Genomic DNA, 22,308 nt, shown 5'->3' with positions numbered 1-22,308 from the left:
CGAAACACTATCGCGCTATTTTCGACCGAGCAGAATCATTGCAGAAACGAAGAATTGCCTGTAAATTCCACATCCGACAATTAAAATGCAGGTTCGGCGTAAAACTGTCCCAGTAACATTTCATGAAATCTAATCTATCACTAAAAACGACCCAGAAACAAGATCTCAAAGCGTCAGCCAAAAATCTCCGATCAGAATTTCGCCGCAAATCATCGACTGATGGAATAACGGAAAAGCATAAAAGAGCCGAGCATCTCCCGCGGTGCAACAAGCTCGCGGATGGTGAATATCCGCGGTAAAAAATACTGCGCGATCGTCGCGGTCGTAAAACTACCGGCGACGCCGAGCCTATATTTCCCTCGTGGATTTTTCCTCCTCGAACGATTTTGCCTTTCGGGCTCGCGTAGATCGCGCGACATCGAAAAAAAGCGACGAAAAGAAAATTCACGGGCGATTCCTGGCCCGACGAAAGGAAGCAAAAAGCGAAGAGGCTGAAAAACGAAAGGACGACGCGGAGAGTGAAAAAGAGACAGAGAGAGAGAGACAAAAAAGAAAAAGAAAAAGAAAGCGCCGCGGTCGCGCGGTTCGTTTTTGACGGCCGCGTAGTTTAATTGATCTTTTCAACGATGAAACGTATCGGAATAACATCCGCGTTTCCAGTCAAGTGGACCACAGACCGATATAGCTCGGCTGACTATCCGCGCTGCAGCAGATATTTAAAGTAACAAACGAGCTATATTTAAAGCTTTCACCGCGCGCGCCTCGGGGCTTCCCGTATGATGCACAATGCGGTCGCATTAGTTCCGTCTGTAATATTTTCCCTGTGCCGCGGCGGCCGGTCTCCCCGGACCCGTTCGACGTTCGTGTTTCGCGACGATTGTGAAAGCGGAATCGCTCGCCTTCCTTCTCCGAGGTACGCTCGCAAGCTCGCTCGCTCGCTCGCGTCCTCGAAAAGTGCTCTGTCGTTCGCGAAGGGCGAGCACACGCGTCCCCGTTTCGCCCTGTGAAACGCCCCGACACGAACGTGTGTGCACCGGCCCGCTCGCAATCGGTAATTATGCTGTTACGTTGCCGCATGTAAATTGTCCCTCTCTGAAACAAAACTTTGACCGATCGTTTCCGTTCCGCATCGCTCGCTCAACCAAAATAATCTCTGCGCACTTCCCTCGCCGATTAACCGGCGCTCCGCTCTTCCACATTTGTGCAACCGACCGTCTAAAAAAAAATAAAAAATAAAATAATCTGCTTTGCTGCATCCGTCGGTTTCGATTATTGCCCGGCGAACCTTAACCCTTTGTGACCCGGTTCGCCTCGGGTTCCGAACTGCGTGTGACGACGAAACGGGTCAATGACGCCGACGAAGCCGGTAAAACGTCTGCGAGGTCCGTCGAATAAACGTGGCAAAAGAGACGTGCTCGCGACGCTTACGAAGCCCGTGCACCGTTTCAGAGTTCGGTGTCAACGCGTCGAATGCCATGGGGGTCACCGTCGAAATGGCGCGAAGACGCTCGCCGAGATAAATCCGTCGCACCTGCTTACATAATAATAAACAGACCGCGCGCGCGTCGTCTTTGTGCAAGAAATTGTCTCCATTAATTGCCGGCTGCAGCAACTAAACAAGCATATATTCCGTTTTCGAACAATTAATCGTAACAAGTAATACAATAACGTTTCGAAACTCTTTCACTGTCTCCACCGTTCCATATTTGATCCGTTCTGTCATAAATGCATAAAATCCGCGGTCTAATGATAAGTTACACGTAACAAGAGATCCACAGATATATATAGACACGCACAGATATTACAGATCGTATCAATCGCGTGGCATTCGACGCGATCGAACAGTCAGCTTCGCCTTGCTTCGCGCCACTCGCAGTTTCGCTGAAATAAATCCTCCCTCGAAGCATCGTTAAACAATTCTCTAAATCTACTGATTCCTGGCGGAAGCTGTGACAATGGGGCCGCCGAGAAAAGCGCAGAGAATGAGATGGACAACGAGACAATGACCGGCGGGAATGATCGAGCCGCAAGCGGTGATGTGCAAGCCAGAACGCGAAGAAGACAAATGAAAGAAGCATGTGAGAGAAGTCGAACAGCGAGGTGTCCCGTCGCCTCGAGCTAATTAGATTGTTATTCGCGACACAGAGCGAACCTTGGCGGCGGAGCGAACCTCGCAGCGAGCGTGTGTGATACCTTGATGGCGGGTGACAGGCGAGCGACGTCCTACGACCGAGAATTTTTTTACCTTCCCTCCTCGGGCCTACATTATTCGCTCGCCGAGTGCGCTGTAAATTCGTGGCGTGAGCGTGCGTGAGATGCGTCTTGAGGTGGTGCGACACGAAGTGCGACGCGGGGTGCGGCCGGGTCTTAGAGCGAGGGGACGCCGTGGGTGCGTTTGGCGACGTCGGGGGAGGGGGCGGTTTCGCGTGGAACGAGCAACGAAGGGGTAGACGGTTCACGCGTGATCGATACTGACGTGTTCAATCTGTTAGTGCAATAAATAAAGATGCATTCTTCGTTCGTCCTGTTTGGTGTGTGTATGTGTGTCTCGTGTTTGCGCCCGCGCGCTCCCTCGGCACCGCTCGGCCGAGTATGCGTGCGTGATAGCGCGCGAGTGCTAGCATACTCGGCCGTAGCCGGCGCGAGGCGAGGCGAGGCGAGGCGAGGCTCGGGTCAACGTGACAAAAAACAGATTCGTGACAACAACTGGGAACAATGAACGTGTACAAAGTAATCGAGACGAGAACAAAAATCGAGAAACAAAAAGTACGGTTCCAGTTTTTTGTTGCATCAGCGAGGACATTTAAACGAAACATACAATGAGCACTTCCAAGAGGGGGGGGCTGGGGGTTTGTGGTGGTGGTGGTGGTGGTGGTCTGCGAGGGAGAGACAACAAAATAAACGAGAGGCGGGGGAGCCGCGCGCCGAGCATCCCTCGGCGGGTCTCGCGCGTTGTTATTCCTCCCCTGTTTCTCGGTTTTTCCGCGCGATCGTGCTCGGTGTAAACTGAGGACAAGTTGAGAGGGAAATAAATAATACGAGTTATCACAAAGAAATGCAGTTTATTTACCACACCAACAAACTGACGCAAGCCTATTCACTAGGAAAAAACGAGTACAAAAACTTAATGATATGAATCGTGGCGATGCGGCGACGGGGGCCGGTTGAGCTCGCGTTTCAGCCGCGTCCACGGGTCTCTCCGTTTCGAGGAAGCGAAAACGAGAAGAGAGTCTTGCCCGGACAAAATCGAAATCAGCTCGGCTGCTCGTCGCGGTCTCGTTTCCTTCCTCGAACCGCCGATCGGGGAACACCGTTCGGAACACGCTTGCCTCGACGCGCTTCGCGACTCGGCCGCTGCGCGCGATATGCATTGGCAAACTTTATCCCCGCGCCTCCATCAAATTCGTGCAGAACTTTCGAGATTTATTCGGCCGGAAACTACGGATTCATGAGCGGAGAGAAGCGTCCGCGGGAGACGATGCACCGGCGACAAGCGTGTTCCGAGCTTAGGCGTGTCCTCGCCGTAGACGCGGCTTCAACGCGCGACAAAACCGGCCCCGCGATTCGATCAATGGGAACGACTCTGAAGCAGCCCCGCTTCACCGTGGATTTAAGCTGCTTTTGGGAGGACGGTTGTTCCTCTCGACACGCTCGCCTGTGTGCTGGCCGACGCGCGAGCGAGCGTGCGAGCGATTTGTTTTCGATCGTGTCTACGAAGCTACCGTGTACGTGTGTGTCTCTCTGTATGTGTGTGTGTGTGCGATGGTTGTACTGGTATCGTGTGATTTGAGCAAAATGGCGGGGGACACGTGTCGCGGGAGTCAACGATAGGAACAACAAATAGTTACGATCGTACGTAAAAGTATCACAATGTAGAAAAATGCAAGTTCCACCAACATACAACAACATTACTAAGTGGCAACGCGAGTCTGCGTTCTCGGCACTCCGTTCCGTTTTCCTATTGTTATTTACTCCACGAACCGATTCAGGACGGGCACTCGACCACTCCCAGTGACTAAAGTGTCGCTTTAATCAGGATCCACACCTCGATGTGTGCCGATACCACACGGACAAGGTCGTCACTGGTCGGCTCGTTCTCTTTGAAAAAAGGATTATCTAGTTCTCTGACGGACGCTCGGCGAGGAAGAACGTTCACCGGATACCAGGGTTGGGCGGTAATCGATTATTTTGTGAACACTTTTGCGATTGATTACGAGAAGCAATTTTTAATCGACGATCGATTGATCGTTGCTATTAATCGTTAACGCTGAACCTACAGGCTAGTAATGGTGAAATCATTTAGATTAAACAAAAAGATCGAAATCATTTAGATTTTGCGAAGTTTTATAATTATAGAACTTACTCAATCATTTCCTCGAAAGAAGTCTCTAAAGTTTGTAGTATCGTAAAATTAAGAACCGATTGTTTTGATCATATGTTCAGTATTAATTAATCGTTAACCATTAATCAGTAATCTGTAATCGTGGACGAACGATTAATTTATCTTTTCTTGTCTCTTGCTATTGGATCCGGACGAGGAGCCCAAATAAAAAAGGATCGAGTCATGGAATTACACACAGATTTTATAAAAACTGTTCGGAGTTATTATTAACTACCACAACGCTAATTTGTCCAGTTAATAACGATAAGAAAAAGTAACCATTATTACGATAATCATTAATCGCGAACACGATTTCACCGTGCTTGTAATTTTCGTAATTTTCATTAATCGGATTACTTTTCGCCCAACCCTGCTAGATACTACAAGGACCCTCGTCCGACCCTCGTTTCCCCGAACATGATTCGTCCGCTAAAATCAACACGACGCCGAAATCTCAATCCGATCAAGAATTGAATTGCTGCGTCACATAAAAAAAAGAAAAGAAAAATATCTAAATGCGTTCGTCTCGACCATGCAGCTTCGATCGTCGTTGCATGAAAAGCCTCGAAAAGATCACCCGGACAACCATAATTGCAGGACCGTCTCTTCTCGACGAGTATCGTGAGAACTCGAGGGCCGGGGGGGGGGGCGAGGGTCTCGCTACGGTATTGCGAATGAATGATGTTGTTGGATGAGAATGAGCGATGTACCCAACGTTACTTGCACAACTACTTCTACAGAGTGTTACTGATTATTCCAAAGTGCACCATACAAAAGCAAAAAAATACAGTGCCAAGAAACTCGCGTTCTACCGGGTCCACGCGAGAATGAGCCCCGTCCTGAAAGGGTTGACGATCGCCGCGATGAATCGCGGCACCGACGACGCGACGGTTCTGTTCTCTCTATCGATCGCGGCGCGACGACAGCTGAGCGCGGAAGGTCGGAGGACACCGAGGGCAGCAGTTTTTTTTTTCGGGGTGAACGACGGCGTAGACCGTGCGCGGCTCGACGAGAGAGGGTGGCTTTTCTCCGGCGATCGCGCGCGCGGCCGAAGGAATTCCGCCGGCACCTATATCGGCCGCTGGCCGACGTGTTTTCACGGCCCGTCGCTGTAAAACAAACGTTCCGCGAGCCACCGTCATTCTTTCTCGGCGCCGATCGACTCTCGAGAAACAACACACGACCAACGAAACGCGTTCGGGAAAAATAGAGGAGAGGAGAGGAGGCCGGGATAAAAATAACGGGGACTAAAGCCGTGTCCACATCGACGCGTTGTCTGAACGAGTGATCTCGCTTCGAACTATGTCTCCTTGGTTCGATACTGCGGCCGCTGCGTTTATTTAGCATTGCAGCCTCGTCGAGATGCTCGAATTCGATTCTGGATTCGTTTTTAGTTTATTAGGGTTTCCAGAGGGCAATGAACTTTCATCGGTCTCTATGAAATTAATGAAATAATCGCTGTGCTCGATATTTCTATGAAATAATCGCTATGGATGCAACTATAACGTGGATTTTTATGCGAAAGAAAAATTGGCCGCATCAATTGCGAGATAGGAGACAAGTGGAATTATTTTTCTTTCGTTAATTATTTAAATAAGTTCAAATCGACGCTTGTTTGCAAATTCGTAGCTTGTTGCAATCTTTCCACTGTTTTAAATTGTATCCACTCATTTTTGCCATGAACGCGTAAAGTCTATGGTCTAGTCATAAGTTTAGTCATTCGTTTAAGAGCGAACACTATAGTCACAGATGCAAGTCTTCTTTATACGAATGTCAAATTTGAATAAATTTGCAGGATGCAATTTTATTTTTCATTTCGAGCGAGCACCATGTTCACAGTTGAATCCCTTTTTCCTTTTTTACAAGAATGCCAAGTTTGGCCGAGTTTCAAGGCAAAAATCTTATGGCAGAAACGTATCGAAGCGAAGTTCGATCATATCAAAGGACAATAATGTCCGATTCGAATAGCTGCTTTCGTTGCAAAACCGATGAAAGTTCCCTCGTCATCAAGGTAACGATGTCCAAATCGAATCACCCCTTTCGTCTCCGATAAACCGATAAAATACGACGAAAACGTGTCATTAACGTTTAAGTCAGACGTATTAAAGAATATCTACCTAACGCTGCCACGTCCCACAAATCGAACAGCTACCATCGTTTCCAAGACGAGCATAAAATCGTTCTCGAACAAATGTGGACCTAGCTTTAGTAGCTTCGGTAGGAAGAAACTGGCGCATCTCGTTATCGACGTCCTCACGGATCGTTTCCGTGAGCGTGGTCTTCGGCGACGAACGCGGACGATCGAGCGGACAAAACCGAAATGAAAAACCTAGCGAGCGAGCGAGCGAGCGAGAATGGCGGAAAAAGAAGAACCACACCGGACGGTAACGCGCGGCCGATGAGCATCGTCGAACGAAGGGACGGAGAAACGTTGGGGGTTGGGACACGTGTGTACGTGTGCATGTATGTATGTATGTATGTACGTGTGCGTGCGCGCGCGCGTGTGTGGGTTACAGGAACAGATTGATTAGAACGCTGTAACACAGTACGGACACACAGAAAACGGTGGTTACCATTTGCATCGGTATACTGATAGCGACACCAGGCGTGTCCTCGTGCTCGTTCGGACTGTCGGTCTCTTTGGATTGGGTAGCGTTCGCGACTAGTGCACCGTTCTCGATGCTAGTTCTCACTGCGAGGTCGGTCGTTTGGGAACGAATCGTGCTCCTCGTCTCGTCCTCGACCCCCTTGCCATCAGCCGTGTCCTTCATCTTGTTCACTATCACCCAGCCGTCCTTATCGATGTTCCACGAGCCGTCCTCGGGCTTGCCGTCCGTCCCCGAACCGTTCACTCGGCCGTCTTCCGTCTTCATCGCGGCCCCTTGCTTTCCGGCCTTGTCAGTTTCGCTGTCGGACTCGTCGGAGACCATCCAGCCGTTTTTCCCCAGGCTGCTCTGCCTGTAGACCCTGCTCCTCGGCAAACTCTCCGACGACCCCGACAGACTCAACGTCCTGGCACCTTCGCTGGTATCGTCGTCCCCGTTCCCCTTCTCCTCCGAGTCCATTCTCAAGCTCCCGTTCTTCTCCTTGTCCTCGTCAACGTCATCGGGCTCCCGATCGATCGGCTCGAAGCTCCTGGAGATCTTCTGCGGCCCGTCGGCCTGCAGATCCTGATCGGTGACGACCCAGCCGTTGTCGTCGAACAGCTCCTCGACGCTCTTCTCGCCGACGATCGAGGTGCTCCGTCGTTTCACCTGGTCGTAACGATCCTGGCGACGGTCCTCCTGGGACCTGGGCCCGGCTCGCACGCTCAGGACGGTGGTCTCGTCGTCGGTCTCCGTGTCCGTCGACTCCTCGCTCTCGGAATCGTCCTCTTCCCTGGCGAAGCCTTTCACGTCGCCGTCCTCGTCCCGCGGACCCTCCGCCTTCTTCTTGATCTTCACGTTGCTGTTCTCGTCCCTCGACTGGTCATCTTCCTCGTCGGTCTCCTCGTCGGTCCCCGTCTCGCTGTCCGACTCGGTCTCCGAGTTCGTGCTGGCCGAATAGCTGCTCGACTCTCTGGACCCCCTTTCCTCCGGTTGCTCGAGCAAGCTCTCGAGCCTGCTCGGGGCCCGCGATCCTCTCGGATCGGCTCGGGCGTTCACCGACGAGCTCACGTCGTTCCCCGAACGACCTTCCGCGACCCGACTAACGTGACCGCTACCTTCGAGACCGTCGGACCTAGTCGCTATGAAGTAGGAGGAGGAGGATGATGATTGGGTGGTTCCGTCGGTGTCCGTACTATCGTCCGTGCGACGGTTAGGTTCGATTAGGCACGTTTCCGGACGCCGGGCGACCGATCGGTTCGCGTGATCCGCGCTCGTAGCCGCGATACTAGCCTCGTCGCGATGTTCGTCACTAAACGCCCTAAAACGATTACGGTCGTGGGGGTTATTGGAATTAGAACTGGCCTGATGATCAGCAGTCTGACGACCGTGCGCTACGTGTGCTACGAACCTGCTGGTGTAGCCGGCCGGCGTCGTGGCCAGCGTCGCGACGCCGCCGCCACCGCCGCCGCCGCCGCCCGTTCCGCTCGTCGTAGACGTCGACGTAGCCGTGGTCGTCGTCGGGCTCGTGTTCACCGAATGCGCGGGACTCCCTCTCGGCGACGAATACCTGGGACACGAGTGATCGCTCGATATTCTGGTTCAATCACCTTGGATCGCGGCCCCCGGACCACCCCTAACTGTCTCGACTTCGATCACGCGCCCCGCGGAATAACTGTCCTGGACAGGTCCTTGCTGCTTCACGGAGACACTTTATCACGAACCAGTTACGAGCTACGGAAATTTGTTATCCGCTTTGATTACGCTTCGGGCTTCTGCCACCGGATCGATTCCACGAACCTCGTCTCTTTCGCGATTGTCTCAGGAAGACGCCTAACAGTTCCCTGACGATCGTGACAGCTGATCGATTTTGCAGTAGATCGTGCCAGATATGTTTTGCTGGTCCGCACGGAGATGCTGGCGTATCGGCGCGACAAAGTGGACCATCCAAAGCCGGCGATCGTTGTCAGCGATTTCACAACCGCGCGAGAAACCGCGAGAATTTCGTAAAATTAGATAAATTTCGTATCTTATTCGATTCGATTAAGATCGCAAAGCAATCTCATGCGGCGCAGAGTACTTCTTCAACGAATCTTGCGAATTGTAATTAAATTAAGAAATTATAACGATGATCAGCGTAGGAATTGATTTGTAGAGATTAAATTTTGAACGATTGAGAATGCGCGTACACGCGATACTCTGCTGCTGCGACAAAGATTATCGATTACGGTAAAATCGATGGGTATCTCTATCCTGGATCCCAGAAGACAATGGTCGTCGAACCGACGCATCGGTGTAAATTGGAACCATGATCGAAGCGGATAAGTTTTCAGCTCTTCGTAGCAGTTACTTGCGAGAAAAGTTCTCCGTTCTTCGAGGACCGAAATCGATATTGTGACAGCCTTCGAGCCCTGCCTATCTCGGCCAACGACGTCGCGGACATTCGAAGGAGATTCCCGGTTCACCCTAAGCAACCGTGGAACTATTTCGGTTTTTAGAGAAATATCTCGAGTACAGCGTCTCTTGGAGCGATGCTCGCCCACCGATGCCTCTCGTCGCCCGTTTCGTTCACGGTATTGATTTTCGTTACCTCCGGCTTGTTGCATCACGCTCGTTATTTATTAAGAGAGAGAGAGAGAGAGAGATAGAATAAGAGAGAGAGTGAGAGTAAGAGAGAGACAGAGAGAGAGAGGGGGGAAGAGTCTCCACGGGATACACGCGAGAACGTTGTCGGCTCCGAACCCGTCGGAAATTCGACGGGCGCCCCGAGCATGTGCTCGCACCCATCATCTGAGAAGTGCAAGGGCGGTTTCTGGTTCGCTTCGAAAATCTCTCACTTCTGTGGACCTGGCGAGAGATTTTCGAGGGCTGCTAACTTCCCATAATTTTCATTTCAAATTGTTACTCGATGTGGTACTCATTCACAGTACTGTAATTTACAAGCCTCATCAGTAGACTGCGAATCATTATGCACGATAAAAATCATCTGCATCGAACGCAACACGTAGGAGTCAAGTGCAATCCTCTTTCTATTTTGAATAACTTCAATGAATTCTAATTTAATGTGTAGACATTTTCAGTTCTTTTAAAACCTTTCGCTATTCCATGTTTCGCCTATTCGTACTTTCCACGAAATCCGCAGTCTACTCGCGAGGCAAAGATTCGTACAAATCAGATATTTGCAGATATTCAACAGGGCTGGGTTCCGAATGAGAGATTTTCGCAGCAGAAACTTCACTGTACCAAGGATAGTTCTCACTATTGTCTCTTAGATTAGCCTTTAGAGGGAGGCCTGGTCTTTCCACTTTGCGTATTCAGACCACGTAAAAAATTGTGCACAAATTCTGCAAAAATTCAGCAATATACTTTCGAATATCTAGTCCATATATAATTAAAAATGTACCATATTTAATACAGCATTCCAACAACATGAAAGTCATTTAACCAATGAAACTGGACAGTCAAAATTTATCGTAGCATCGGTTGAACTCTTTGCATTCTAAAAGGCCTGTCAACGTTCGGTTCGTTCGAATAATATAAAATAAAATAAAAACGAACGTCGAGTCCTGTTTCTGCCGAAGCATAAAACACCCCTTCGCGAGACAATGAACGCAGACGTTGGTCGCAGCAGGGAATAGTGAGAACGCACCTTCGCTCGCGAAGACGAGTCGGCTGATCAAAGAGACCGAAAAAAGGGATACTTGCCTGGTCGAAGGCGAGTCCTCCTTGCTGCCTCGTCTCGCCTCGGCGCTCCTCGCGAGCAGCGGACCGATGTCCGTCCGCGCCATGGCTTGCTCGTTCCTCTGACGGTCCTGTGCCGTCGTCGTCGTCGTCGAGGACGCGTTGGTCGTCGGGTGAGCGTCGTTCTCCGATTCCTCCTCGGTCTCGGATTCCGTCTCCTCCGACGAGCTGCTCGTCTCCTCGTCCTCGTCCTCCTCGTCCTCCTTCTTTTTGTTCGTGGTCTCCTCCCGCGTCGGTGGCGTCTGCGTGGGCGGCGGCGGTGGTGCACGGTTACCTGAAGCGACACCAAAAGGACCTCTCGGTACACGCTCGGATAAAGCGCACAGCCGCCGCTGCACAAATCGTTTCCCGATCGGAACGCTCCGGACGTGTAATTAGGCCAATCCGAAGTTCCACGACCCGTTTCGTCGGCGGAGGTTCGCCCAAGTGTCGCGGATTTATTCGCGAATAATAAGGCCGACGTCGAACTTTCCGCGGCTTCTCCGACTTGCTCTGAGCTTGCACGCTATTTGGATGCATTTTGACAGAGCAGACTTTGAATCAACGCGATCCGTCGCGATGGTTTAATCTACGATTATTCGGATCGCAAAGATGCGTTTGCGACTTGTTCATTCAATGTATGTCTTGCGGCAAATGTTACATTAACTTTCGTCCAAGATCAGAATAAAAGCGCGATCGCGCTGCTCGGGACTCAAACGGTTAAAGAAACGAGCAACGCGAGGCAGGCGCGGAGCAGATTGCATGGTCACCTGTGCCTAAAAAACGGCTCTGGAAGGATCGTGACGCGGGCGAAGCGGTCCCGGGATCCTTGGAGGGCGTCGATCCGACTTGTCCTTGCGGGGCCGCGGTCGTCGTGTTCGACGCCGGCGCCCTCGACAAGTATTTCTGCTTCATTTCCTCGGCGGTGAATGGCGCACCCGTGCTGCGGATTCCTGATCCGCCGGAGCTCTCGGAGCCCGTGCTCGAGTCTGATGAAGCGCTCCTCGCCGCCGGAGTGTGGGTATCCGTCGAAGTTCGCCTGCGAGCAACGATATTTCAATTAACGACTTCCACGAGCCGGCAACACCCGGCGCCGCGCATTCGCACGCTGCAATTTGCGAACCCACGGCATTGCGATTCGCGGCCGGGTCCCCGTCGCGCGTCACCAATCCGCTCTTGGGATCCCTCTGTCTCGGCGCGACACCTGTTCCAGCCCCACGCGTTCCGGATGTAACATACGTTTCGCAAGATTCGTCCTGATTGCGCGCGGACAACCCTTTTGTCTCATGAACGTGTTTCGCAGAAAAATTTGGTTCGGTGGAAACGGTAATTATTTTCTGTTTTGAGGGGAATTGAAAGGTTCTCGATAGACAGTTCTCTGGTAATTTTCTATCGGTTTAGGAAGTGCTTTATTATAATACTGTAGAAAAATTGATTGACAAAGAGGAGAAAATGCTTTATATTTTTGTGCTTTGTTCTGCGATTTCTCTGTGTTACGGAAAAATGATCTTCGATGCGAATTTTGTCTGTTGAGGATCAATATTCCGTGAGGATCAATATAAGCGCATTTCACGAGTGAGAAATATTCGAAAGCGACCGTATAATACTCGCACCTATCATCGTTAATCACTATTACTATTGAAGAACGTTTCAACCCCTAAGGGATGAAGGTATTTAGGCGTCTCTGCAATTTGATCTGGTCGAATCTGTTGCCGCAATTTTCGGGCCGAGAGGTAACGCCGAACGAGAGCGGCCGGCCGAAATTCGGCTGCTTTTATTTCCCTTCCGACTATTAGAATCCTATCCCGTTAAAACGTCGCGCATAGCGCGACAAAACCCATAAAAATTCCCGGCGGGAGATTCGACGGGATCGAGAAAGGAACGAGTGGGGGGAGGATGGCCGCGGCGCAAAAAGTTGACCCGTTTAAATTTCAGCGAGTGTTACAGACAAATTTGCATTTCCAGGGGGAAACCGCGCCAATCGAGCATTCCGCTCGGCCATTCGGAAGAGCAATCTTTGTTCTATCGTGTACCGACGGAATCTAAAAAACGCTTTAAACGCTTTTGGATTCCGCGGGAGAGCCACGAGACGTTTTACAGTGGTCGCGCGGGGGGGGGGGGCAGTTTTCGGGTGTCCATGGGGGCGGTATCGATTCTGCAATTAAAACGTAATGGCACATCACGAGCTTGGATTGAATACCGGCTCGCAGAACTTGGCCGCGCGATCGGAACGATCCGTTTCCACCGAACGAGCATAAATCAGGCTGTCTGACTAGTACCCTCCACTACTACTGGAAAACGCGAATGGTACGAGGGCCGCGAGAACTCGATGTTAACGCCGGCACACGGCTGAATCTGATCAGAACTGCACGTTCCTCTGGCAAGTTACGGGACCTAATTTATCACGGGTACCTCGTCCCGCTGATTTTATGACGTATATTTATAAACCTTTGTGCAATCACCGGTTCGTGCCCCGGCTGCTGACGATTCCAGAGAGCCGGTCGATGTTGGATTTATTCCATCTGGACGTTGGGTCAATTCGCTCGTCACTCTATTAACCGGTTAGCTGATGCAATCTCTTTCGAAAGTGTGTAAAGTTGCACGTACAATTATACCGTTTACGTTTGATTTTGGTCATATTTTCTTTAAATACTGCACTCTTGTAAAATATCTCATAAATATAGATATAAGTCACTTGAATAAATATAGTCATCACTTGAAAGGTGCACAGCGTTGCGGGTCATTAAAGAAATTGTTCCATCACAAAATGGCCACTTTGTTTATACGATAGACAAATAGCTAATCGAATTGAGGATGTCAAAATTCATTTAAAACAATTGTCATATTTTTACTTAGAAACCGAGGAATTCTAACAGTTTGGAACGTCAGTGGTTTAAAAAGAAGAATGTCAAAATGGAGAAATGTAATTTCTCCCGGAAATGCCAAATTTCGGGTTGCTGTGAATTTCCCCGTGCTAATCCTACGACTATGTAATTTATTGCTACGTCGACGCAAGAAGAAAAACTGCGGAGCTGCAAGCTATGTGAACGTGACCGTCGAATCGTGTCATGTGGCCTCCTAATTGCCTTCGAATCGTGTCAAAAAATTAGAAATAAAAAGGTTAAGGAAGTTTTTATTCTAGAATCACTATGTATTCGTATTAATGTACCCCGACATGCTGGCCGCTGCATTTTTTTGCCGATTGTCCCAAATTTCTCTAAAAACGAGTCGCGAAACCCGAAGAATCGCGACTTAGTATTCTTATATCTGCCGGTTTCAATTCCGATCTCCGAACATTTCTGGGCGAAATGACCGTACTTGGTGAAAGCTGCGATCAAGCTAAGGTTCTCAGAACTTGTCCGAAACAGGTGTCACGCGTTCAATTAGAAACAGAGGGACCCTGGCGATTGGGAGTACGAAAGGGTCGAAGGAAATGTTACCTGGCAGTCATCGGTCTTCGGGCAGGTTCCTCCGGTTCCCTTTCCGTGGGCGGTTCCCTCGGGGGTGGATGGGCCAGTGCAGGTGTCGTCGCAGGCGATCGTTCCTCGACGGTCTCGGTGGTGGGCGCGGTCGCTGTTTTGTTCTGCTTTTTGATCCTGGAAATCTCGTCGTCCTCGCTGGTCTGCCTCGCCATCGCGGTCGGTACCTTTCTGACCTGTACCTACGCGATAAACAGAATTATTTAGCACTGCTGACGGCGGCGGATCTCCGCGGAAATGTTCCCGATTAAACGTCCCTCGGTGCGTTTGTTTTTCGGCCGCGGGACACGCTCCCGGTGAATTATTCGGCCGGCGATTACGCGCTTGAAAATGCGGCTGCGAACTCTTCCCGCGTCCGGGAGCTCGCGTTATTCGCCGGCGCGTACGAAAACCTGATCGCCCATAATGAGAAACTCCGTTCGTTTTATCCTTTTCCTTCTCGCGGGATCGCGACGCTACGCTTTCCGCGGACAACGCGCGGAAAATGAAACGAAGCGACGACGTTTTCTCGCCGCTCCCACGATCCGTTCTCATCGTTTTCCGAAGGGATTCGGGGCTCGACGAAGCCGTCTGTTTCGAAGGCAAAAGCGGCGTGCGAGAATTTAGCCTTCGCCGGGGAGGCAGCCGCGAAAGCCAGCGGAGTCGAATAAAGTAGCCGGAAAGCAACAAGTACGTTTATTCGGCGTTCTCGCAGCGGAACTGCGGTCTCATGCGCGCCATTCGAAGATCGTGTACGGGACGGAGAATGGGGTTGGTCTCTCGCGGATGACTCCGAGAAGGAAATACGAGCAGTTAGGAGAGAAATAATTGTATTCGTGTATTCTTTCGTTTATATAACAACAGGATCGCACTTCGGTACAAAAGCACATGTAGTGTCTACACACTTCGAATCATCCACTCGTCTCTTCAATTATTTACATATTTATGAGCCCAGAGATCAAGCACACATTGCATCTCACTCTCTCTCTCGCTCTCTCGCGTTCTCTCTTTCTCTCTCTATCTCTCGCTCTCTCTCTCTCTCTATTTCTCTTACACTGTCCTCGATATCCCGTGGAGATATCGAAATTATTTCGAGAGTCGTCCTCTCGGAAGATTTACGCCCTTTACGTGTCCATACGTCGGGCCGTCATGCATCTACATATATACACATGGTTTTTATGTGGCTGTGTAGCAACCGTGGGAGGCAGGATATCCGTGCGGCCACGCGGGTTCACCGATCAAAAATTTATCGTTTGCTCATGGATCGCGTCCAGGACGATCTCTAACCCGAGTTACTCGGAGATCTCCCGCCGTGCCCCTCTCCCCGTCGTGGCGAGCCGCCGTAATAAGGGAATCCGTGGGAAATATTCACGAGCGGTCGGATCACTGTCAAAAACAAATACGGACCGTGTGAAATTCACGAGCTATTCCATTCATCCATGATCGGTTATTTAGTCGCTCAACTTTTATTTCTAACGTGACACGCGGGACACGATACTATGGAGCTCGAGGAGCCATCGAGCTGTACACTGGCGCTCAAAAGTGTCCGCACGATCGCGAATGCTCGCCGGTTCCCACCTTTCTCGTAGTTCTTTCAAGAAATATCGCTCGGAGAATTAAACGATCTTCTCCGATCTACAACTTAATTCAAGGCAAATCTGTGGCAAATCTCTTCGCGATGCGTCCGAATGAATCGTGGGAAATTCGAACGAAAGATTATGTTCCACAATTAGCAGAGATTTCATCGTCTTATCAGAATGGATTTGATCAAGTTTAATGTTCTCTTAGATATCGCTGTTTTATTATTCAGACGACGGACTTTTATGCAAAATAAAAATGCTTACTATCTACCTAGTAGACACTATCCTTTTTCTTTTTTAATTACTTTGTCGCGTTGAAAGCAACGAAATGCTATTTTTTAATTCTTCAAATATTTTCACTGTTTTCTATTCGATCATTTCTGTCGTACAACTGCATAAAATCCGCGGTCCAGTTGTTATCGTTAATGTACATAAAGAGCAACATACCTGTTAATGAATAAATAAATAATAATGCAAAGTCTTCTATGTATCCGTTGCTAATGTACTATGATTTAAATCTCGGATGAGGAGATCAGCACACGTCTACAGCTACCGAAACTACATTAGAACCTCTATTATCTGAAATTCTATCTAAACTCGCGATTACCTAAACAAGTTTCACAAGTAGCTCGACCTAAGGCGATCCATACGCAACATTTAGAAAATCGATTAATGATCGAATGCACGACTGGCATCCAAATAATTCTTCGTTATCGAACCATTCTACTCGACGATGCATCGAATTAGAAAGCTCCCTACCAAGTCGATGCAACGAAACGGCAACGCCAATCGACTATCGCTCGAAGAATCGTGTCTTAGCGCGACTTAGTATTCTCGGATCTGCGCGTTTCGATTCCTACTGCGAACATTTCCGGGAGAAATCACTGTATCGCTAATTCGTGCGTCCACGAATCCCCGAATCGGCGATTCAGCTAAAAAAGACGGGCAGACCTTGGCGTCCTAAAATAGCGGAAACCGTCTGCATCAAAGTCGCGCGTCCGCCGTGCGCGGCGACACGCGTTTCATAATCCAGAAGTACGCGCTGCGGAGTCTGTCGAATAATTAAACAGCAGCTACACGAGCCACAATTCATATTTCAGCGGCGCACAATTAGCGGCAGGCAGCGCGAGCACCGGATCGCTGGTTCCCTTCGTCGGAAAATCGGAGAACCCGACGGGTCTACTTTTGAGCGACAGTGTAGGCTGTTTATCGAGTGCTGCTCGCGATAACAATTCTCCGCGGGAGCCGAGATCCGGAGAACAATACCGGCGCGGGGGCGGTTCGTTTCAATCGCGAAGATTCGGCGCGCAACAATCCTTCGCGGCGCACGGTCGGTCAAAGTGGCGAAGTTGGGTCAAAATCGTGGAACTTTCGACCGAACTGTTGCAGAATAATAAAGAAACAGAGGGAACGCGGTGCGAACATTTTTTATCATTGAAGATTTATGTCGAGCACTATGCGCTGTAGGATTTTCTTTATGACACCGTCAGATGTCATTTCACGTAGATCTTGACAGGCTGATTTCAAATCCGGTCGCTTAATTTATCTGTCATTTCCGGATTAAAAAAAGAAGAGAAACAATCGGAGGCTTGTTAAATCAGTTCACCGAAGAAGTCGCTGAAATCGATTTATTTCTGAAAATCTTGAAGTGGCAGATAAATTTCGCGATTAAATTTTAAATGAACGTGTCAAAATCTACACCTGCACACGGTACAGTAATGTCTCCCTAATTGATGCTCTTTTTGTCCACAGAAATGGACAATTTGGGACAATCGTATCTTCTCTTCCCAAATTGTCCATTTTTGTGCACAATCTAATTAGGAAGACGTTACTGTACCAGGTAAATCAATAATACCTCAAACTTAACATAAACTTCAAAGTTAAAAACCGCACACGTTACGTTCTCCCTATTTTCCCCTATTCTGCAACATTTCAGCGTGGAGAGAAAAATGTCCCCTTTGTCCGACATCTATCAAAAGTTCTTTGATCTCGACGGAACTCCGTCACACTTCGGCCCAGCGTGCTGCGTTGCATGTTCCGCCGGACCCGTAAGGAGCCTATGAAATCGGTCGGACCGTTTTCGGAGGTGGGCAGAGGCGGGTGCGCGGGGTGCTGCCGGGAGATCGATAACCGCTGTAAAAACTGAACGAGCTCGAGCGCGGTTTCGAGCGGAGCGGAAAAGCTTTTTTTTCTAGGGACATATCCCGGGCGGTCCGCTTTAGGGGACGGCTGGACACCTTGAAGCTTTGAAAGATAAAGCGAAGAGTTCAATTAACCTGAGGCTTCGGCTGGGTCTGTTGCACGGGATGCGGCGCGGGCTCTTCTTTCTTCCTTTTGCCGGCCCTCTCGTACTCCTGCAGCTTCCTCATGACCCTGGGCGAGTCGGTCAGCCGGAATATGCCGGACAAAGGGCCGCGGGCCGCGTCCTCGGTGTCCAGGACCCGCTCCCGCATCCCCGAAGACTCCTGCGGCGTCGACGTGAACCTGACGGTGGACCTCGTGTCGCCGTCGGAGTCGTCGCCGTCGCGGTGCCGCATGAAACGGCTCCGGTACCTCGACTTGTTCCGCGGGACCTCGTACTCCGGCGCGTCGTAGCTGTGGATGTGATAACTTTACTTCAGGTGAGTTTTCGCCGTGGGTCCTGGAACGTCGGGTGAAGGATGAGTCGGCGAAGATCTTAGACCGTATGCGGCTATAGACGCGGCTTCGGATAGTTTGCCCGAGGCAACGAACCTGCGTCACGTCACGGTGAACTCGATGCAGAAGCTATGCTAGCGCGACGTACAGGAAATCCTGCTCAGTTGTCCCTCAGCTGCTATGCCAAAATGGATAATTTGGGAAGAGGAGATGCGAAGTCTCCTCCGTTCGAGTCTCGCGGCTGTATTTGAGAAATAGTCGTTGACTATCGGCGATTATGAAAACGAGCCGCGAGGCTCGAATAATCGCATCCCTTTTTTCCAAATTGTTCACTTTTGTTCACGAGCCGAGGGATAATTGGGGAGAATTCACTGCATCTGCAATTTCGAAACGCACCGATGTCCCGATGTTCCAAACGCGTTGAATCGTATTAATATTGTTATGAAATGTTTAACTTTTAAAAGGCAAATTCAATTGATCGAATGATAAATATCCCATTTAGCCAATACCTAGATTAAGAGTAATTAGATACTTGCTGGAGGAAAGATACGTTCTCGTTACTACTTTGATTCTTTTAAAAAATGCTCAAAAACACGATGATGGATAGCGAATACGAGTACCACTGAAAATGGCGAGTGCCAGCCATTTTGAACGATCATATTTTTGCTCCGCGACACGCCGCGGTGAACCATCTTTCGCGGTTCATCTCTTTTATCACCGAGCTCTTGGCTTTTCTGTACACGCGCTGTACACGGCCGTGTCTATTAGCATAGATATAGAGGGTGTTCCAAAAATGTCTCGCAATCCGCAAGTGGGAGATTCCTCAGATCATTTGAAGCGACCTTTTCCTTAGCGAAAATGCAATCCGCGGCTTTGTTCACGAGTTATTAACGAAAAACAGTGACCAATGAGCTCGGATGGCGCGAGGCTGCCCAGCCAATGAGCGCACGAAGCTCAGTTCCGCTCGTTGACCGCGGCCGTCTCCAGTTGCCAGTTGATATCGCCTCTCATTGGTCAACGTTTTTCGTTAATAACTCGTAAACAAAGCCGCGGATTGAATTTTTGCTAAGGAAAAAGTTACTTCGAATAGCTTCAGGATTCTCTCATTTTCGGATTGCGAGACATTTTTGGGACATCCTGTACATGGTCTAAGATGAAGATGACGGCTGCCGGCTCGAGTAATTGAACGTCGCATCGACGTATCGCGGCCCGATTGAATCGCGTCTGTCGATTTATGGTCGGACGTTCGCTGGTTATGTCGGAATCGACAGCACCGCGATGCGGTAACTTTGCATCGGCGACAGTGATTTAGATGCTCCGCGACGTTCAATTAGAACAGCCTAAGGATACGATGCTGTATTTATGGAGTTAGTAGCTGTCACTGAGTTAGCGGCGATGCTATGGCTGGCGAGCTAGTAGCGAGGCATTAATGCTCTTCAAGCTGACGATTATTGGTTAGTCGATTTTTGCGATCCGAGGCCGAGAGGGGACCTGGATCATGCTGATTCGGAGAGCTAACTTTTATTTAGGTGGTCCAAGGTTGAGTATTTAAAAACTGTTCATACTCGAGTGCAATTTTCTTGGGACCATAAGAGACGATCTTTTGGAAATTTTATGCACATGTGAAATAGACGGTCTCTTGTTTTCTGTTAAAAAATTGTAACAATAGATCGACTCGATTCTCTTTCAACGTCAGATATTTGGCAATATATAGGCGCATAAATCGTGGTAGCTAAAATGCAATAACTACATCAATAAGGAACATATCTGCTTGAAAATTTCACTGCACCTTCTCGTCACATCAACAAACCCAGCGAAATATTTGCAATTTCCTAAGTCTACCGACTCTCGATCAAACTTTGATCCGAAAATGACCCTCCAAAGCGAAAGTGTCCCCTCAAAATCAACCAAATTCAGCTGCAATTTTTCGGAAGCGATTGTCGAATATCTCAGTCTCCTCGCGAAATTACAGCTAGCCTCCCTCGAGATTAACACTTTGACCGCCGCGCCAGCAACCTTTAGAGTTGCTTTACTTTGAAAAATTAAAGTGCATCGTCCAATCAAATAAAAATCGACTGCGTTTCGCGAACGTCAATGAAATTCGGAACGTGAAATAAATTGGCGTGAGAATGAATTTCCAAATCCGAGGAAATAATTCTGTCACGCGTACGGATAACGCGGCAATCAAAGTGTTAATCGCAGATCGCCGTTAGTTAGAAGTTGGAACAGAGAAAGGAAACGAAGAGATCGGGAATCTCGGTGAGATTTATCAGGGCAATTTCGAAATTGGAGTACACCGTCGACGAAGATACCGAGCGGCTGGCCGTCTTCGAGACTTCGCGAGGAGCAGAAGGACGAGGACGAGGACGCGGAGGAAGAGGAAGAGGAGGAGGAGGAGAAAGGGGATACAGATCCTGTAATACCGTTTCCCCGCTGTCACTAACAATCCCGGTGGAGTCCACTCGGGTCGAGCCGGTGAAAGCTGACTACAAAGCGACGAGTTTCGGTCGCGGTAATCCCGAGCGACGGGTATCATCGGCGCGCGTTGTTATCCGGGGCTGAGCCACGATTCCCTAATTACCCATCGTCAAATCGAACGACATTTTTCCGAGGACCGACAAAGGATGGACGGGAGAACGGCTGGGAGGTCAAAGCCTCGGACGGTAATTCTCCGTTGACAGTGGCGCGTCGAAAGGGATAACGATTTTCCCTGTTACGATTAATCCCTTTGCCGGGAGCGCTCCGTTCCCCGTGATTTTACGGGAACTGGGTTATCTGCTTTTCAAGGCAGCGCGCGGCAATAGTCCCGTCGGATTTAGCCGAGTGTTGCTTAATTATCGCTTCGCAGACACCGGCCTGAATTTCTGTAATCAGAGAAAATCGTGGGCGCGCGGTTCACGGTAATTGACCCGGGGATCTTCCGCTCGTGGGAGCCCCGAGCTCCGAGTTGCGCTTATTGACGCGTTATCGATATCTTCGAGCTAAATTACGACCCGAGTTCGCCGGTAATCGATTGTTTTCACCTCACTTTTGCAGTTGATCGCGAAAAGAGAGACCGTGATCGTTGCTGGAAATAAATCGGTGATCTCGGACGAATTTATCTTTTCCAATGACAAATTAAAAAAATCTTTTATCGAGACGTGAAATACGCGCAGATCTTCCAAATTATTATCCAGGATTATTATTAACTACCATAATGACAAATCTTCCAGTTAATCGTAATAAAAGTATGCAATTAAACGATCAATGATTACATTCTTAACGATTACCGTGTTAATTATGAACAACGCTTACGTTTGCTTTGATTATTTAAGTTATTCATGATCGCTCGATTACTTAGTAATCGCAGTCATTAATCGTGTACACGATTTCACGTCACAATCGTTGATCATAGATCAGATTACTCTTTGCCCAACTCTGGCGAGGACACGTCTCAGCTGCTGGAAAATATCGACAATATTTTCTATATGCGAACAAGCTGGCACGATGCGAGATATTCAGCGATCACGTAGAACCTTCTTTTACTTTCGATACGAACGATTTATTAAAAATGAACAGATAATATCAGAGAGGCGAACTGCGAACGAGGTTCGCTCTTTTTTAAAAGCGAACGAAAAGCTTGACGTTCTTTCACGAGCATTTCCCATTTTCTTTCGGGCATCCAGCCCGTGCTCCGTTTGTATTTTCGGCGCGTCGCAAATTTGCCTCTACCCTTGATCACTCTGAAAGATGGGTCCGCCCTCTCTAATCTCGCGTCCACGATTTTCCCGGCTCGACAGAAATTTTTAATTTTCCCGAGCCGGCGCGTGTCCTCCGCGGCGGGTATAAATTAGGGGTGAAATGCGGCGTTCCCCGCCCCGGTTCGCGCGGCATTCGCCGTCTTCTTTGGCTCGGTAAATCAAAGGGCAGCTCGTCCTGTAATCCGGCGACAAATAAGTCACGGCAGA

At 49.4% G+C, this 22,308-nt stretch overlaps 1 protein-coding gene across 9 annotated transcripts in view; it reads right to left on the bottom strand.

Moving 5' to 3' along the window:
• Nucleotides 1-22,308, bottom strand: part of tn (tripartite motif containing protein thin) — an 84,429-nt gene that overhangs the window by 7,111 nt on the left and 55,010 nt on the right. For 3 of the 9 annotated variants that reach the window (XM_076521091.1, XM_076521092.1, XM_076521093.1), the window contains 7 exons: nucleotides 18,001-18,334; nucleotides 14,127-14,347; nucleotides 11,457-11,725; nucleotides 10,672-10,981; nucleotides 8,378-8,536; nucleotides 6,955-8,287; nucleotides 1,740-2,285 (listed from right to left, as the gene is read on the bottom strand). In XM_076521091.1, coding sequence (XP_076377206.1) covers nucleotides 1,755-2,285; nucleotides 6,955-8,287; nucleotides 8,378-8,536; nucleotides 10,672-10,981; nucleotides 11,457-11,725; nucleotides 14,127-14,347; nucleotides 18,001-18,334 — 3,157 coding nt within the window. In that variant the 3' untranslated portion in view covers nucleotides 1,740-1,754. Of the gene's footprint in view, nucleotides 1-1,739; nucleotides 2,286-6,954; nucleotides 8,288-8,377; nucleotides 8,537-10,671; nucleotides 10,982-11,456; nucleotides 11,726-14,126; nucleotides 14,348-18,000; nucleotides 18,335-22,308 lie in introns of those variants that run through there. The other 6 variants (XM_076521094.1, XM_076521095.1, XM_076521096.1 and 3 more) reach the window with 6 other exon arrangements.

The sequence above is a fragment of the Megalopta genalis genome, chromosome 4 (genome assembly GCF_051020955.1).
Source record: "Megalopta genalis isolate 19385.01 chromosome 4, iyMegGena1_principal, whole genome shotgun sequence".
In the NCBI taxonomy this organism is placed as follows: Eukaryota; Metazoa; Arthropoda; class Insecta; order Hymenoptera; family Halictidae; genus Megalopta; species Megalopta genalis.
The sequence above is the reverse complement of the archived record's forward strand: the minus strand, read 5'-3'. Positions and strand labels throughout refer to the sequence as shown.